Source organism: Podarcis erhardii (assembly GCF_964252035.2).
Source record: "Podarcis erhardii genome assembly, chromosome: 1".
In the NCBI taxonomy this organism is placed as follows: domain Eukaryota; kingdom Metazoa; phylum Chordata; class Lepidosauria; order Squamata; family Lacertidae; genus Podarcis; species Podarcis erhardii.
The window spans coordinates 57,948,654-57,968,367 of NC_138497.1; the positions used below are offsets into that span (position 1 = coordinate 57,948,654).

A 19,714-nucleotide genomic window follows, 5' to 3' on the forward strand; every position below is an offset into this window, starting at 1 on the left:
ATTGGTGATTTAAAAAGAATACCTAGAAGGAATTCACTGCCTCAGGCTGTGATGATGACTACTAGCTTAGATGACTCTTAAAGATTGGCTTTTTTGCACGTCACAGTAAACCACCATAAATTGTTTGCCATGACTGCAACTGCTGTGCTAGCATATGGAAGAACAAATCATGATTCTAGGCTTAGCATTATATACAGGCACCAAATGGTTACACGCAGTAAGCCTAAAATAAGTCTAGACTACATATCATGGTTTGTTGGGAGTAAAACAAAAGCCATGATCCCTGGTTAACATTAAAGCTAGAATTGAAGTTTGTTTCCTCCACACACCAGCCCCCAAAGGCACATTCATGGCAAACTACCGTATTTTTTGCTCTATAATACTCACTTTTTCCCTCCTAAAAAGTAAGGGGAAATGTGTGTGCGTCTTATGGAGTGAATGCAGGCTGCGCAGCTATCCCAGAAGCCAGAACAGGAAGAGGAATTGCTGCTTTCACTGCGCAGCGATCCCTCTTGCTGTTCTGGCTTCTGGGATTCAGAATATTATTTTTCTTGTTTTCCTCCTCCAAAAACTAGGTGCGTCTTGTGGTCTGGTGCGTCTTATAGAGCGAAAAATACGGTATTAACTATGGTTTCCTGTGACGTGTGAAGTGGGTCAATGTATCTAACAGATGCTATCAGCAATGGGATTAAATGGAACCTCAATGTTCAGAGGTAATATCAGATACTAGAAACAAACAACAGAATTGAGGTGCTACTGACCGCAAATAGTAATACACTAGTTAGGATTTTCTGTCATTCATTCTCGTTCTTAAGGCAACTGTACTATTTTCTTATTTTGCACTACAAGACATCATTGGAAATCAAAGCCAGCGTACAACTGCCTGTGTGAAACCTGTCAGTGGGGAAAAAATAACCTTGTTCCAAGTTACATAGATGCATTTTGGTAGGTAAAGAACAAAAAGAAGCCTAGGGAATTATATTACAGGGTTCATATAATGGAACATTGACTATTTTTAAAGACTGATATAATAAAGCCATAAAATTTTACAGTCTTCAATTTCTTAATTCAAAAAGCCATAACTAGCTTGTGGAGAAAGATTGGACAGCTTAAAATAGCTATTAGGAAATTTATACTGCTAGCTGCATTATTAATAGATTTTTCCTAATTCACAGAGATTTGAAAGTTGTGGTTGAAAGAAGTTTTCACTCTCATTCTCATACGATAAAATACCATTATCAACTCTTTCATACCATTACCAGCTTCAGTGACTTTGGAATAATTAACATATTCAAAGCACTATAGAAAATCTTAGTAACAGTAATAAATAATTACAGGGTTCAACAGGACAGGCCATTTGTCAGCCAGAAAGATGCTTAAATGTACTGAAAATTACATATATATCATACATACATCTTTTTTTAGATACCACAGTACCCCCATAAAATTTAATTGCTTCCCCTGCGACTTGCATAGATAATATACTGCTGCTAGTTATGAATTAATTTATTTGTGACATGCAGTGCTTTAGTTAATAATTATGGGAGCCAATCTGGTTCATTAAAATCAATAGGGGTTTTGCCACTGATTTCAATGAAGTATGAACTTCAGCCATAAACTTCTGACCTGGTGTGTGAGCTTCCTTTTCACTATTGTTTAATTTACACAAACAAGTGTCACTTTGCCTTTTATTAGATGTTCTCAAAGTATGCTGTATATAGTTATTTGATCTTTTTTTTAAAAAAAAAAAATGCTACAATAGGTTGTAGATAGATCCTTATCACTGGAGGAAATGTGGTTATAGCCCAACACTTGGGGTATAAAAAAATACAATTCATATTCCAATTTTGCATATAAGCTGGTTTCCAGGATTTCTTGGTTTGTGATACAAAAAGAGCAAAGGTATGTTTTAACAGGACAGAAACTGCTTCCGCTAAACTGTATAGAGGTTAGAACAAACAGACAATGTATATATTTCCAAATAAAGGTAAAAGCCAGTATTATTAAAACCAAATACAGGTTCATGCTAGTAAAGATTTTGTGGTAATTGACCAATGAATCCTTTATATGGAATCCAGATCCATTTCCACAATTAATTTGCAAGATAGAATGCAAGGGATTTAGCTACTTTAACTGGTTAAGATGTCACGGCCTATAAAAATTGTGTCTTGCTGCCACCTGCAGTTCTGAAAAGAACCAGACTGGGAATTATCGAGCCAAATACTGTCAGTAAGATTAGCAGAATAGTGTGAACAGAACAACTAAGAGGGTTCTTTGCAGGTAGTGCTTTTTTCTAGGGGTACTCAAGGGGCAAGCAGTTCTGGCACCTTATTTTCTAGAAGAAAAGCACTGCTTGTAGGGCCACGGCTTCAACTGGACTCTGAATTTCTTCTCAAAGCTACATAAGCAGGTTTCAGTTTGGATGCCAGGCTAGCACTGGTCCTGAAATTTCTGCACTGGCTGCCAGTGAACTACCGAGCCCAATTCAAAATGTTAGCTAGTGTACCAAGTGTTAACAGTTTGGGGACTCAAGAACCTAAGAAAGCATCTCCCCCATGTCAACCATCTTGGGCCCCACAATCGGTAGGGGACACCCTATTGGTGGTGCTCTAGCAGCCGCGCTGTTGGCAATGACCTACAGCAGTGCCTTCTTGGTGGTAGTCCCCCGTTCATGGAGTGCCCTGCCTGGTGAGGTGTGTCTCTCTCCCTCATTATTGACTTTCAGGAGAAATTTTAGAGATTTGATGGCTGATAAGTATAGGTATTTGATGGCTGATAAGATACTGGCCACGGCAATTCTGAAATTAGTAACTGTGAGGGGATGCGATGGCTTTGAAATATTCTAAATTGTTTTAAAATATGTTTTTTTAAAATAAAAATTATTTAACATTGTATTTTTTTCAACGTTTGGATGTCTGCTGCCCTGGGCCCCTTTGGGAGGAAGGACATTATACAAATTCAATAATAAAAAAAGATAGATTTCCCAAGCTGTAGTTAAGTCACCTTCAAGACAGAGAACTGCTGAGGTGATATCTCCCACATGGCAGGTCCATCTTTACACAATTCACTAGTTTCCCCTCTGGCTTCCACACAAGTAGTCATTTTACTGACTAACTACAGCTGCCATGGAACATTCAGTCTCCTTGGCAGCTACGGCCAATAACATTCAGCAATCCAACTACCGGCATAAAGACCATGAACTGCAATCTGTAAATAACATTCAGGCAGCAGGCAGTTGTCATGTGCACACTGAATGTTACTTCTATGCACAGAACTGCTGATTCATGCATGTTTAGGGACTCACTTCCAAGTAGGCAACTTTGCCCATAGTTCATTTATTTTAGGATTTATTTATTTTTCCTACTGAAAAGGGTTTACCGAAAGCATAAGGGTTGCCTAACCCATCCAAGTAAGTTTTTTTTATCGCTCTCTCACATACAAGAGATCCATGTTTACTTGTTCCTTGCAATACAACTCAAAGCAGATGTGAGAGCAAAGTTGGAAGAATGAACAGCCCTTCTGAATTTGGCAGGTTTCCAAACAGCATGGTACATACATATTATGTAGAAACACACCTGCCCCTATTTTTAATATTCAAATATCCACAAATATCACCTGCATTCATATTAAGACTATGGCCAGACTCCAAAGAACTGTGCAACTAATTTCACACACACACAAGGGACTTTTGGCTTGTGTCTTTCAAGTCGCAGATCCCTGTGCCGTAGCTCAAAACTTAGGAAACTTTGAATTTGTGATACAGCTGGCATGGGGAGGCTATTAAAAGTGTCAAAAGCAAACTAACTAGCCAAGCTCAAAACCTTGGCTGCACCTATAGTAGCTTTCTAAGATCCTAGTCCATATTTTTTCCTTTAATATAGGAATTGGGTTTTTTCAATTATGTAAACACTGGATAGCTAATCAAATAAAATGAAAAGTGCCAAAATTACTAAATAAAGTAATGCTGCCTAATCAAACAGAGGAAACAATGGGCATACCATATTTTTCCATCTATAAGACTATATTTTGGGGGACTCCAATTTAAGAAAATGGGGGGGAGATGGTCCCCGTGTATAAGACGCCCCCAAATTTTGGACATTATTTTTTTAGGGGGGAAAACCCTAGTCTTATACACAGAAAAATACAGTAATAATCCAGCTAAAACACTTCAAGGTATTCCAAGTCACAAATGAATGCATATATGGGAAAAGTTCAAGTCTTTGATTGCTCAGGGATTTTGAACACGGTATCAATAGAAGAATTGTATGCTTAATTCCCAGATACTCCCCCGGGAAATGGCTCAAATACACAGGATATATGTACTGCCATTCCTCTGAGTTTTGAAAAGAGCAGCCAAGGCAAAAAATAATTGCTGAATGTATCATCTACAGAATTTGAGTCTTTTGTTTGTCAGTAATGCCCACATGCTATACTGATAGTAACCATCATTATGAAAATAATTGCAGACAGCTTATGCAATTACGCAGCTTTGTATACTACATAAAACACTTGACTGTCCAGTAAACATAAAAGTTAATTGGGTAACAACAAGCTAATAGGGAAACCTGAAAGAGGAACAAGAACAAGATTTGATGGCAGCAATGATTAATCAAGGTTTATGGTAAGTGCCAATGTGAATATATATTTGTAAGCATTGCAGTACTTTCCAGGACAATGATACAACCCACCACATTATGTGTGATGAATTGCACTTAATACTGAAACTGGATGGCAATGGATATATATTTCAATCTTTTAAATTTCTTGCATTCAAGAGATCTACAGAATAATAAATAAACAAGTTATACTGCAAACAGGAACTTGCCTTGCTGCCTTCAACTAGTAAGCCTGACAAAGCAGTAATAATTTCATTAAAAAAATGTCTGAGAACCCCTGTTCTGTGATAGTTTCACACCGGAAGTATCAGGGCTGGCCCAATACATTTTGTAGCCTGAGGTGAAGTAACCAATGACATTTCCCACCTGTCTACAAGTCAAGAACTGAGGGTCAGCCAAGTTATTTTGGCATCTGAGCTAGTAAACGTCATGAACACATTTTCTCCCATCCTGGCATTAAAAATACAATAATAAAATTAACAACTTGTTGCCCTTTCATGACACCTGAAATGTGTTGCCCGAGATAGCTGCCTCACTGTACCTATTAGTAGCGCCAGCCCTGAGAAACATCTACTCTGAATCAGAAAGAACCATGTATTTAGATACTGTACAGAAATAGCATCAGTTGCATTTCACTGTACAGTAGCTCCTTGGGTAACGTAAACTTCAGGTTGCAAAAGCAGCAACCCTGGAAGCGTTTTGCCGTGTGCATGCGCAGAACCAGTCTACCGCCACGCGTGCATGTGCAGAAGCAGCCTATCACCATGCACACATGCGCAGAAGTAGTCTACCACCACACGCATGCGTATAACAGTGATCCTCAGGTTGCGAAAATCTCGGCATCCGGTCGGACCTCCGGAACGGATCCTGTTTGCAACCGGAGGTACCACTGTATCTCCATGGAAAGGAACCAATGTATCTCCATGGAAAGGAACCCTAGAGCATTTATTGGTAATTCAGTTCTAAGGGCAATATCCAATGCCCTTGTTCCATAAGCCCAGGCATAGGCAAACTCGGCCCTCCAGATGTTTTGGGACTACAACTCCCATCATCCCTAGCTAACAGGACCAGTGGTCAGAGATGATGGGAGTTGTAGTCCCAAAACATCTGGAGGGCCGAGTTTGCCTATGCCTGGATTAGTACAACGATTGATGTTTGCGCAATATAACATTCCCCTCTCCCCTCTCTTCATGTGCTCCCCACATCTGCTGGGATTTGGGAAGAGTACAGGGCACATGCCCAGCGAAGTTTTGTTGCCCAAGCATAAATCCTTGAACTTATGGGACATGAGACTTTGCAGTACTTTGGATGCAAGCCTTAGCTGCACGGCATATATTTTCCCAACCAACATTCATTCAAATCTGTTTATCCCAAAAAAATTCATACACTTTTAAAAAAACAACTATGAGTGAATGTGTCCCTCTTTTTTACCATGATTTAGTAATTTTACAGTGATGATTTAAGCAGCAAACTCCTCTTTCAAATGGGCTATTCCAAGACAATTTATTCTGTTAAAAGAAATAATAAAGGTAGGTGTTGGCAAGTGTGTATTTTAAAGGCATTTCTCTAGCTGCAAACATTCCCTCTACTCCTCTAGCAAAATCTGTGGTACATCTCCATGGCTACCAGGAAAAGTTAATTAGATATCTTTGTGACCTAGAGGGTTCCCACCTGCCACGAACTACTTACATACCATAATTTACAGTTACACTTACATAATGACTAAGCTTCCTGATAATGAGCTGCTATTACAAATGATATAACATCCACACAGCTCACTGTTCTGACTAAATCAGGTCACAATGTGAACGAAGCACAAGCTGTGCTGCTTCTCATTGTTGTTTGTTTTAATATATAATTTCCTAAACCATTTAAATCTAGGTCTTGACTTGGTATAGGTCTACAACAGTATAGGCAGACTATTCTTTCTAAGGTAGGGGGAAAGCAGCCTTCAAGCAGAGGTTGGATGGCTGCCCATCAGGGATTCTATAGCAAAAGATATCTACAGTGGTACCTCTGGTTACGAACTTAATTCATTCCGCAGGTCCATTCTTAACCTGAAACCGTTCTTAACCTGAGGCACCACTTTAGCTAATGGGGCCTCCTTCTGCCACCATGCTGCCGCCGCACAATTTTTGTTATCATCCTGAGGTAAAGTTCTGAACCCGAGGTACTACTTCCGGGTTAGCGGAGTCTGTAACCCGAAGTGTTTGTAACCCGAGGTACCAGAAGGCCTTCGAGAAACTGTTCCATCCAAAACAAAACAAATTCCTTCCAGTAGCACCTTAAAGACCAACTAAGTCAGTTCTTGGTATGAGCTTTCGTGTGCATGCACACTTCTTCAGATACCATGCACACGAAAGCTCATACCAAGAACTGACTTAGTTGGTCTTTAAGGTGCTACTGGAAGGAATTTGTTTTGTTTTGACTATGGCAGACCAACACGGCTACCTATCTGTAACTGTTCCATCCAAGTTATGTAATTTCTGTCTACTTGAAAAATCTCAATGAATTCAAAACCAAAACCAAAGCATTATACAGTGGTACCTTGGGTTACAGATGCTTCAGGTTACAGACTTCACTAACCCAGAAATAGTATCTCGGGTTAAGAACTTTGCTTCAGGATGAGAACAGAAATCGCGCGGTGGCAGCAGGAGGCCCCATTAGCTAAAGTGGTACCTCAGGTTAAGAACAGTTTCAGGTTAAGAATGGACCTCCGAAACGAATAAAGTTCTTAACCTGAGGTACCACTGTGAATTCATCTGCTACTAATCTATTGATCACACAGGTTTCAATATCAGAAACTGCTTAATCGGGACATCAGAATCTTTTGTGGCTGTGGAATGTGTGATGCATAAACTAGTGGCCAAAATTTTGTGAAACCTTTTGGGGAAAGTGTATTTCTGAGGTTTGGTGGCTCATAACACCACTAATTTTTTTAGTAATGTCATAAAATTATATATCAATGGGAAGATAATTTAGTGAAGAATGTAATGCAATAAAGTTTGTTCAATTATCTGTACTCTATCAAATGTTATAGCCAAATAACTAGAAAAAGGAAGCACAACTTGCTTAGGTTGATAAGCAGTAGTTTTCCTTCACTTGAATGTAGCCAATGTGCATGAGTGTTTAGAGAGCCAATCAGGTGTTAAAAAGGTAAAGGGACCCCTGACCATTAAGTCCAGTCACAGATGACTCTGGGGTTGCAGCACTTATCTTCTTTACTGGCCGAGGGAGCCGGCATTTGTCTGCAGACAGTTTTTCCAGGTCATGTGGCCAGCATGACTAAGCCGCTTCTGGAGCAACCAAACACCAAAACCAGAGCAGCGCACAGAAACGTCGTTTACCTTCCTGCTGGAGCGGTACCTATTTATCTACTTGCACTTTGACACGCTTTCAAACTGCTAGGTTGGCAGGAGCAGGGACCGAACAACGGGAGCTCACCCCATCACGGGGATTCGAACAGCCGACCTTCTGATCAGCAAGCCCAAGGCTCTGTAGTTTAGACCACAAATCTCAGAAATAGACTTTTCCCAAAAGGTTTCCACAATTTTGGCCACTAGTGTACATTGAGCTCCACTACCCACAAGTCCTTTCCCATTCATGCCAACTGAGTTAGATGATAGTCCTTTCCTGTCAAGACTCTAGACCTAGCAACTCCAGCCCTTGCCTGCTCACTTCCTCCTATATGAGGTTTTGCTGCAGTCTGCTTTTCTCTTTCATCCTTACTTTCTTCTACCACACATATATACCAATATATTTCAGAGTTCAAATATGCCACAATCTAATAACGATCAGAAAATCTTCCTAAGATAGCTTCCAATACCTGTTTCATTGGACATCAAATCAGTCTCAACATTTACCTAGCATTGATCTTTCCTACAAAAAAAAATTTTTGAGGAAGAAATATAGAAATAAAGGAAGAAAGGGGTGAACAGATGCCATACTCTTTAGTGAAGATGCTTCGAGGACCTGAAGGTGTGCAACCACTTGCATCAAGTCCATGTGTCTCCAGAATGTTGCGAGCAGCAGGACTTAACCGAAACCTACAGACAAAGCAAAAACTGCATTAAAAAGGCACATATTTAAAAACCTGTCAATTTTGGTAAAGGAGTTTATATACCATCATCCTATATTCTAATTCTGAACCAAGCCTTTGTATGCTCTCACTTTTGTAGTCAAAATGACAACAGGCAACACACAGTATCAGGAGACTTGTGGTAACCCTGAAGTTAGTAGAAGTAAAAAAATAAAATAAAATAAAAAATACAGGACAGCCAGAATATTAAACAACTGTCAGGGAACTGCCATCAGGGCTGGAGGGAGAGAGCGGGCTCCGGAGGGGTCCCAGGGAGCATCCCGGGATGGGGAGAGGCAGCCCATCTTCTGGGGAAGAGAATCAGCGTAGCACCAGTGGAGAAGGGGGGCAGATGGGGGAAGCGGCGAGGCGGTCCCATGACTCCTTGCCAGGGACCAGCGGGGAGAGTAAGGGTCTTCCGCTGCCTACACCCTCCTTGCGCAGAAGGCTTCTGCGCAGGGAGAGTAGGAGGAGACTAGGCGTCAAAGAGCTTCTTTGCTGGAAGAAGTTCAAGAAATGCCCACTGACGGATTCTGCCAGTGATTGAGACAGCCACAGGTGAGTGGCTGTCCGGACAGAAAAGGTTCACTCAGGCAACCCAGCCAGGTGTTGCACCGGTTTACGCACGAGCAACCCCTAGAACCATTACAACAACATATTTAAGAATGTAGCATCTAAAAAGAAGCACATTTGCTCATCCTGTTGCATACATATAAATGAACTTTAGAAATCCACCAATACCTGGATGATCTATGTATCTGTGGACCCTATTTCCAGACTAATGGCTCTTTCTCTTATTGCCAGGAAACTATCAAGTTGTACAGCTCTAGCTATGCATAATTTTGAATGCTTAGAAGTTGATTGTTTTCACATACACAATTGAAGATTATACCAACAAAAAAAATGACCAAAACACTCTACACATGAAAAATAAGTTGGTGGGTATATCTCCCATCACAACCATATAACTGAGATTCTGAAATGTGTTTAATGGAAGAAAAAATAATCACGGGGAACACTCTTTCCGAGAGCGTTGCTCAGAATCAACCAGACAATACTTGGCTAAATGGACCAACAGTCTGACTCAATATACAGCCCTACAGAAAAGTTAAATCCTTTCGTCTCCAAGCAAATCCAAAAAGACATGGGGCCCTTTACCTCAAGGACCTCCTTGACATTAAAGGGTTCCCCATCATGCAGAATGTCACAAGCTCAAGTACAGTATAACTGGTCACTTATTTTAATGCTTTATTTCAGCATTGCTCATTACATTCTGAAGTGAAGGATGTCTGTCAAGTCTTCCAATGTTATGACACAAGTATTGGAAGGTCTACAACCGCAGCACAGTTTTCCTCATTTCTTCTGCTTTGTGTAATATCTTGCCTGATGAAGAGTTCTGAAAGCATGTCACTATTTTGTGACATTTTGTTTGGTCCTAATAAAGATATTACCTAACTCTGGCTTTCGGAGAGTTTTTTTATTCTTATGGACCGACATGGTTCCCCTTGCTTTTTATACAGCGAGTACTGCTAATACCATTGCTATCACTGAAAGTTCACAGGGGTATTAAAACTGGTCTCTTACCTCCATGCTTTAAGCAAGGTTTGTTGGTTAAAGATTCCTGCATCTTCATCCAAAAGCACTACAGTAGTAACCCTCTGGTTACGTAAACATCGGGATGCGAAAGCGGCAAACCCAGAAGTATTTTACCGGGTTTTGCCATGCGTGAATGTGCAGAAGCAGTCCTCAGGTTGCGGAAACCTCGGGATCCAACTGGACCTCCGGAACGGATCCCGTCCACAACCGGAGGCACCACTGTATTTTTCTCTTTTGTATAGCATGCAAATCTACAGGCGTAATCACTCTTTTTGCCATAGCTTTGCAGCAGTATCAAGGGCACTGAATTTGGTTGTCATCAAACGCTAACTTTTTGTTGGGCATGATCAAAAAGTGAAAGCCTTGGCTCAAAAGTATGCAGAAACTCACTGTAGCTTTCCAGGATGGTGTTCCACTTTATGGGCCAATGTTACTGAAGGAGTGGGAGGTGGGGCTGCTGCTGCTGCTGCTGGCACAGCAATGCTCGTTTCAGTTGGTATTTCAACTTGCTTCCAGTCTTGTCCTTCGTCCACTAGCAAGGCGATTAGTTGACCCAAACGCACATTTCTGCTTCCTTCTTCCTTCTGAAAATGGATGGGGGTGGTGGTAGAGAAATCAGGTTGATGTCTACATGCACACACCTGTAACTAATGTAAATGTTTTATAGTTGGGAAAGAGAAATATGCTCCCCTGCACCCACTCAGCAGCTTCACCAGCCCAACCACTTCTTCTAAGGGGCTAGGACTGCCTAGTCCTGCAGGATATCTAGCAGAAGGTTTAACGCTAAAAGTTAAATACAAGCCCATGAAAGAACCAGAGTATTTTTTAGCAGCCAACCTGGACCCTGCAACAGAGGCTCATATTCTAGTTAGTATAACTATGCCATGCTCCTGAAGTTAGTTGCAGAAGCTGTAGCATAGACACAAAGCAAACTATTTCACACTGCAATTCTAAGCATATGTATCCAATCAAACTCATCTCAAGTCTCCTACTGATTACAGTGAGACTTGCTCCCAATAGGACTGCACGGTCAGAAACATGCTGTACTGAGGTAAATATGCTCAGCAAATAGTAAACATGCTTACTGACATTGTCCCCAGAAACAGATAAGGTGACAAACCTGTGTCTGGGCTATACCATTTCAAAATGATGATGGAGATTCACATGAGTGAATGCTCAGAATTCTTAGTGTTCAGAATGACTGTAATTATAAGCTGTATTAATTAAACCACAAAAAGGAGGAAATGGAAAAAGGGAGGGAACAGATGCCAGGATGTTCCATATTTTCCCATTTAATAAGATTTGCTTTCTAACCAGGTGATAGGGGGTGCGCAGGGGATTTTTTTGTGAACAGAAATTCACATATTTGGTTATCACAAACAAACACTGTACTGTTTGCATAAGAAGCAACTAAAAAGGGCACATCTTACGTCATGCTTCAAGCAGGCATTTTCTTGCTTGGTTTCTTCCTTAACTAGCCTGGCTGCTATTTCATATCCTTTTCACACATTGGGCTATCTTTGAAACTCATTTGCAAAACACGCTTAAGCAAACTATTTCAGCTCACTACAAGTTCAGTATCAGGACCAGTGATGTGATAAGAATTTACACAAGGGACTGCACTTCATAACACTGCCTTAATGGGATTTTAATGTGCAACATCATTAGACTTTATAATAGTGTTTTAAATGCAGCCTCAGTGTAAGATATGCTGACAGAAGGGCTTCTGCATATGACTTTGCTTGGTTAAGACTGTTCTCCACTCTGCTACACCCCTTTTTCTCCCCCAATGTATTTACCAATAGCGGGAAAGAAGAACAGAAAAACAAGAAATACCCTTCATTTCAATGAACACATTTCTCAACTCGTTCAATCTGTACTGTATTATAACAACCCATCATACTGACAATACAAAAGGTCTCCTCCTCATTACCAGCTGCAATGATGTGGTGTGAAAAAAATATTACTTCCAGACACAGAGCAGCTTCTGTTAAAATAAAATTCTTCCGTCAAAAAGCATTACAAAAACATTTAAAAAACAGATGCTTGGTGGACTAGCAAATCAATCACATTCTGATGCCAACAGGCCTAACGAGCACATTTGAATACAAATAAGTTATCCTCATAAGCGTATTTTATATACATGTGTATGAGTACAGTGGTACCTTGGGTTACAAATGCTTTGAGTTACAAACCCTTCAGGTTACAAACTCTGCTAACCCAGAAGTAGGTGCTCCGGGTTGTGAGCTTTGCCCCAGGATGAGAACAGAAATCATGTGCCAGCGGCGCGGTGGGAGAGGGAGGCCCCATTAGCAAAAGTGCACCTCAGGTTAAGAACAGTTTCGGGTTAAGAATGGACCTCCGGAACGAATTAAGTTTGTAACCCGAGATACCACTGTACACATATTGTGGGATCAATTGATTTGTAAACCCATTTCAACAATAAGAGCATAAAAAGAGCCTGATGGATCAGGCAAACAGCCCATTAACTCAGCATCCTGTTTTTGCAATGGTCACACAGATGCTTTTGGGAAACCAACAAGTAGGATCAAAGCACAAGAGCACTCTTCCCCTCCTGTGGTTCCCAGCAGCTGGTATTCAGAAGCATACTGCCTCCAACAGCGGAGGCAGACAACAGCCATTATGGCTAGAAGTCGCTGATAGCCTTATCCCCCATTAATTTGTCCAATCCTTTCCAAGATGGTGGCCACCAATGCCACCTGTGGAAGCGAGTTCCACAGTTCAACTATGAGCGGCATAAAAGTGTACAGCTAAAACCTTTCACCATAGAGGAGTCCCCTTAATCATTTCAGTGACTCTTTTCTGAAGCTTTTCCAAAATGCTTTTAGAGGGAAAGCGAACAGAATTGTACACAATATTCCAAATGTGGTTGCTCCAGATTTGTATAATGGCACTGCAATATTGACAGTTTTATTTTCAATTCCTTTCCTAACGATCGCTAGTGTGGAGATCGTCAATTTCCCAGCTGCTGCTCTCTGGGTCAACATATTCATTAAGGTATCCACTGCAATCCAAGGTCTTGTTTCCGGTTAGTCACTGCCAGATTAGACCCCATGAAGGTATTGAGGAGATTTCACCCCTCCCATATCCAAGAATCTCCTGATGAGTCTGCTGATTCTCCAGAGAGGAGGAGCAGTGTTCTGCTTTCTATTTATTCAGCTCAGACAGTCAGTCAGTCAGTCAGTATGTCGGAGAGAGAGAGACTGAGTGTTAGAGATCGTGTGTAGAGATAAGGTTGCTGCTAAGAGCAGCTGCAGACACTCAGTGCAGCATTCATTTATGCTTAGACCTATTTAGCTCTGTATATAGTTTTGTATTATAGTTATAGTTATAGAATAAAAGAAGATATTCTACAGAGCTGCTCTCCGAGTCGTTTATGCCAGACTCTGCTATACTCTGCTGTGCGACGACTGCATTGTGGAAGTGAATCCGGTGCTCACAACTCTAAGCTGTGAGTCCACAGCACTTTGACCTGTTCCTGTGTAAAAGGTGGTCTCTGGAAGTGCTACCCAGCTCGCCTAGCCCAGTCGGGGTTGAAGTGCATGAGTCCAGTTGGTGACACTGGCTCAAGGGTGATGCTGACAGGTATATGTGAAATTGAGATTTTTCTGCACCAACATGTATCATTTGATGCTTGCTTACACTGATGTCTCTCAGAGCCAATCAGCTGATGGACCCTAAGAAACATTGCCTTTACAAAACCACTTGCAAATGAACTAAACCTCCTGCAAACAGACTTAAAGGTGAGCCCCTTTCACGTTGTTCCTTGACAACGTAATAATATCAAGTAATTGACAAGTGAGTGGCTCTGCCCATGTATCAAAGTTGGCCTGTGGAGTGGTGGGGAGAAGGGAGGATCTCATCTGCCAGTAAGATCCAATTCCACATCCCTGAAATAAAGGAAAGTCTTAGCAAAGAGTCTACTGATTGCTGAGCTCATATACCAAAGGCCGTAATATAGAATAAAAAAGTTCTCCCTACCATTATTTTAGCCAATATGCCATCATCACTTGACTCCATGGTAACCACTGCTTTATCTGTTTCAATTTCACACAATGCATCTCCAACAGTCACTGTTTCTCCTGCAAAAATCAAGATAGTTCAACATTTTAAATCAATTCATTTCAGAGCACTGAGAAAAAACAGTATTTTAAAACCATATAGTGTAGCATGTAGCAAGAAAGTCAAGACACAATGGTGAAAACTGATACTGGAAAAGAGAGGGACTACACTTAGGGCGGGGCCTGAAGCCTCACAGGGACTGCTGCGCTCTGCTGCCCAGGAGGACTCTTCTGTGTGAGTGTCTGAGGGGCCTGCTCTTGCTGCTTACCACCTACCTGGCCCAGGGCGGGCCTGAAGCCTCACAGGGACTGCTGCGCTCTGCTGCCCAGGAGGACTCTCTGGTGTGAGTGTCTGAGGGCCCTGCTCCTTCCTGCCACTCACCATCTAGCCTGGGGTGGGGCTTGAAGCCTCACAGGGACTGCTGTGCTCTGCTGCCCAGGAGGACTCTCCTGTGCGAATGTCTGGGGGCCCTGCTCCTTCCTGCCACTTACCACCTGGCCCAGGGCAGGGCCTGACGGGCCTCACTAGGACAGTTGCTGTTACTGGTGGAGGGGTGCAGAGTGCTTTTAAAATGTTTTTAAAATTTTCTTTTGAATTTTTTGTATGGGGGGGTGGGATGGATGTTTATTGGGCCTGGGAATTTGTTTGATTTTATGTTTTTGTAATTTTTACTGTTTTTGTTTGTATTGTTTTATTGGTTTTTATTGTTGTTTTTTTAAGGTCTTATTTTGTTCTTAAGGGGAGGGGTCAGGGCTGCCGGGGAGTAGGTCCCAGCCAACAAAATGGCTGGGGCATGGTCCACGGGGGGGGGATGCACTGGGACAACCGATCTCAGTGATCACGGGTAGGAGGAGGAGTTACGCTAAGACAAGACCATGTCATTACAGAGGGGGCAGGTTTAGTCGTTGTCTGAGGACTATTCCTGCCTCCGGGTCTGGTCCTGACCAGATGGATACTAGAATCAGCAAGGGATACCCACATGACCTGAAGGTGCTGCTGTGCAATGCCAGGTCAATGATTCATAAGACCACTGCCATCCATGACTTGATCATGGATGGAGGACTTGACCTGACATGTGTAACAGACTTGGTTGGATGAAGCAGATGGGCCTGTCCTTGCTACTGCTTGTCCACCAGGTTTCTCTTACGCACAGCAACCCAGGTCATGTGGGCGGGGAGGGGGGGTGCAGTGATTTTTAGGAAGTCATTAGTTTGCACCAGGCGTCCTATTGGGAAGACCCAGTTTTCCGAGTGCATGTTCTGGAAGTTGGGCAATAGGGGCAGTACAGGATTCCTTTTGGTGTACCGACCTCCCCGCTGCACCAAGGATTCCCTGCCCGAGCTGCTTCAGGTTGTGGCGGATGTTCTCCTGGAGACACCTAGCTTGGTTGTCCTAGGGGATTTTAACATCCATGCCGACACGACCTTACAAAGGGCTGCTCGGGACTTCGTGGAAAGCATGGCCTCCATGGAGCTGTCCCTGAATAAGTCTGGCCCAACCCATAGCCGCGGACATGCCTTGGACCTGGTGTTTACCTCTATGGATGTTGGTGATCTGACACTAAGTAAAAGCGAAATGAAAGAAGTGCCATGGTCAGATCACTTCCTGGTGCAACTGGACTTCTCTGCGACCCATCCCCTATGCAGGGAGGTGGGACCAATTCAGATGGTCCGCCCCCACCACTTAATGGATCCAAATGGTTTCCAGAGAGTGGTAGGGGATGCTTTATCCCATGTTGATGGCCTTTCAGCCGATTCCCTGGTGGCCCGCTGGAATGCGAAGTTAACCAGGGCTATTGACTGTTTGGCTCCAAAGCGCCCTCTCCAATTGCATGGAGCCCGGGCAGCCCCGTGGTTTTCCATGGATCTGAGGGCAATGAAACAATCGTTGAGATGGCTAGAGCGCCGGTGGCGGATAACTCATTCCGAATCTGACCGGACACAGGTTAGAGCTCAACGTCGAGCCTACCAAGTGGCGATAGCGACAGCAAAGAAGACTTTCTTCGCTGCCTCTATTGCATCTGCAGAAAACAGCAGCAGGAGACTTTTTCAGGTGGTTCACAATTTAGCGGAACCACCTGCGACATCGGGGCCCAGTACGGGCCACATGATCTCCTGCAATGATTTCGCAAAGTTTTTTGCAGATAAAATCGTTCAGATTCGGGAAGAAGTAGACTCCACCGTGGGAGCAGGGCCAGGGCGGGAGAGTGCTAGAGTCTAGTCAAGTTGTGTGGGATCAATTCCAATCTGTTACCTCTGAGGATGTGGACAGGCTGCTTGGACGAGTGAAGCCTACCACCTGTCTCCTGGATCCTTGCCCATCCTGGCTTATAAAAGCTAGCCGGGAAGGACTGGGCGATGGGCTTCGTGGGGTGGTGAATGCTTCCCTCCGTGAGGGAGCCTTCCCAGACCTGCTGAAAGAGGCGGTTATTAAACCGCTTCTTAAAAAACCATCTTTAGATGCGGCCACGATGGCCAATTATCGCCCAGTCTCAAATCTTCCATTCTTCGGCAAGGTGATTGAGCGAGTGGTTGCTGAACAACTCCAGGCACGCCTGGAAGAAGTGGACCATTTGGATCCCTTCCAGTCAGGATTCAGGCCTCATCATGGGACTGAAACTGCCTTGGTCGCACTGGTTGATGATCTCCGGCGGGCTAGGGACAAAGGTGAGAGCTGTTTCCTAGTTCTGCTGGATCTCTCAGTGGCGTTTGATACCATCGACCATGACATCCTTCTGGACCGTCTTGAGGGGCTGGGAGCTGGGGACACTGTCATACAGTGGTTCCGCTCCTTCCTCCTGGGCCGTGTTCAGAAAGTGGTGGTGGGGGATGAGTGTTCAGACCCCTGGGCTCTCACTTGTCGGGTGCCTCAGGGTTCTGTCCTCTCCCCCATGCTTTTCAATATTTACATGCAGCCGCTGGGAGAGATCATCAGGAGGTTTGGGCTGGGTGTTCATCAGTATGCGGATGATACCCAGCTCTACCTCGCTTTTAAATCAGAACCAGTGAAGGCGGTGAAGGTCCTGTGTGAGTGTCTGGAGGCGGTTGGAGGATGGATGGCGGCTAACAGATTGAGGCTGAATCCTGACAAGACAGAAGTACTGTTTTTGGGGGACAGGAGGCGGGCAGGTGTGGAGGATTCCCTGGTCCTGAATGGGGTAACTGTGCCCCTGAAGGACCAGGTGCGCAGCCTGGGAGTCATTTTGGACTCACAGCTGTCCATGGAGGCACAGGTCAAATCTGTGAACAGGGCAGCTGTTTACCAGCTCCATCTGGTACGTAGGCTGAGACCCTATCTGCCTGCAGACTGTCTCGCCAGAGTGGTGCATGCTCTGGTTATCTCCTGCTTGGACTACTGCAATGCGCTCTACGTGGGGCTACCTTTGAAGGTGACCCGGAAACTACAACTAATCCAGAACGTGGCAGCTAGACTGGTGACTGGGAGCGGCCGCCGAGACCATATAACACCGGTCTTGAAAGACCTACATTGGCTCCCAGTACATTTCCGAGCACAATTCAAAGTGTTGGTGCTGATCTTTAAAGCCCTAAACGGCCTCAGTACAGTATATCTGAAGGAGCGTCTCCTCCCCCATCGTTCTGCCCGGACGCTGAGGTCCAGCTCCGAGGGCCTTCTAGCAGTTCCCTCACTGCGAGTGGCCAAGTTACAGGGAACCAGGCAGAGGGCCTTCTCGGTAGTGGCGCCCACCCTGTGGAACGCCCTCCCATCAGATGTCAAAGCGATAAACAACTACCTGACATTCAGAAGACATCTGAAGGCAGCCCTGTTCAGGGAAGTTTTTAATATGTGACATTTTAGTGTATTTTTCATCTTTGTTGGAAGCCGCCCAGAGTGGCTGGGAAACCCAGCCAGATGGGCGGGGTATACATAATAAATTATTATTATTATTATTATTATTATTATTATTATTAGCAACTCACAATAGCATTCTACAGTTCACGGAATCTCAGTAATATAAAGTGAGGAATAAAGGCATTTGCAGAACCTTATTACCACTTTTTAATCAAAACCACCCTAAATCCCATCATCATATAATTTGGCATATTGTGATGGGGCGGAGGTTATAGCCTGTCATGTAGGTGCACTAAATATCAAGAAGCCAGGTACAGTCATACCTTGGTTCTCGAATACCTTGGTACTCATACATTTTTGCTCCCAAACACCGAAAACCAGGCAGTAAGTGTTCTGGGTTTCGAACATTTTTCGGAAGCCGAATGTTCGACACGGCTTCCGCTTGAGTGCAGGAAGCTCCTACAGCCGATCGGAAGCCACGCCTTGGTTTTTGAATGCTTCGGAAGTCGAACGGACTTCCAGAACGGTTTCCATTCGAGAATCAAGGTACGACTGTACTCTGTTTGCCACTGCTAACTGCAGCTTTAGTCTTTACCAGCTCTATCATTTTGCTACCTCCAAGGGAAAAGAGTGTCAAGTTGGGGGCACCAAACCTATATGGGAAATGGATGGCAGCAAGCTGGACAGTAACAACTGTTAAAGCAAGGACAGTGTGAACTGGGGCAACTGGGGGAGAGATTAGGGTGGCAATGAGGGAAAGGCAGCACTGGAAAATCTAAATAAAAACATTAAAAAGCTGTAAGGGATATGAACCAATGGCTGATTCAGAATCAGGCACAAGGGTTGCTCCCAAGCTAGGACAATCCAGAGAGGGGGTTTTTTATTTAAAAAAAAAAAAAATCAATGGCACCATCTGAATCAGCAACAAAAATTGTAGATAAAGAAGTCCAGTCTTGATAAGCAATATATTCTTTAAAAGATAAATTGTTTTGAGCTTCTAAGCAGAGATTTCAAACAAATGATATTTTAATTCATACTATCATTTGCAGATAAGCAATGCTCCTCTGCCTTCTCCACCCTACCAAAAAGAGAAGAAAATTGGGAAGCAACTCTGCAAGCTCGGTTTCTTTCAACATGAAACAGTCCTTTTAGAAATGCATTTTCATTTTTTAAATGAAATGGAATCGTTTCAAGCCAATATTTTCTTCTCAATTCAAGAAGATCACCATCTGCTGCCTTGTGATAGCAGACCTGTGAACTCAGACGCCTTTGTCTACTGAAAGACCTGCTGGATGGCTGCCATTAAAGCTGGATTACAGTGGGAAGCGGGTGAGGCTTCTGAATGGTTCTGGGGTCAAAGCCATGCAACACACACCTTCTCTTTAGAGCACTGAAGTAACAAAGGCTTGCTTATGTACCAACTTTGCATGCAGTACAGTTTTCATCAAAATATGAAAAAAAGGCTTTTAACTGTCTCGCCTAAAGGAAATGGAGTGACTTGCCTAAGCCCTAAATTGGATTTGTCTTTGCT

The 19,714-nt window shown here is 43.3% G+C and overlaps 1 protein-coding gene across 2 annotated transcripts in view; it reads right to left on the reverse strand.

The window, feature by feature from the left end:
* Window positions 1–19,714, reverse strand: part of PDHX (pyruvate dehydrogenase complex component X) — a 55,096-nt gene that overhangs the window by 26,171 nt on the left and 9,211 nt on the right. For both annotated transcript variants that reach the window (XM_081835472.1, XM_081835473.1), the window contains exons 3-5: window positions 14,293–14,393; window positions 10,681–10,874; window positions 8,564–8,662 (exon numbers count right to left, since the gene is read on the reverse strand). In XM_081835472.1, the coding sequence (XP_081691598.1) occupies window positions 8,564–8,662; window positions 10,681–10,874; window positions 14,293–14,393 (394 nt within the window). The remainder of the gene's footprint in view (window positions 1–8,563; window positions 8,663–10,680; window positions 10,875–14,292; window positions 14,394–19,714) is intronic.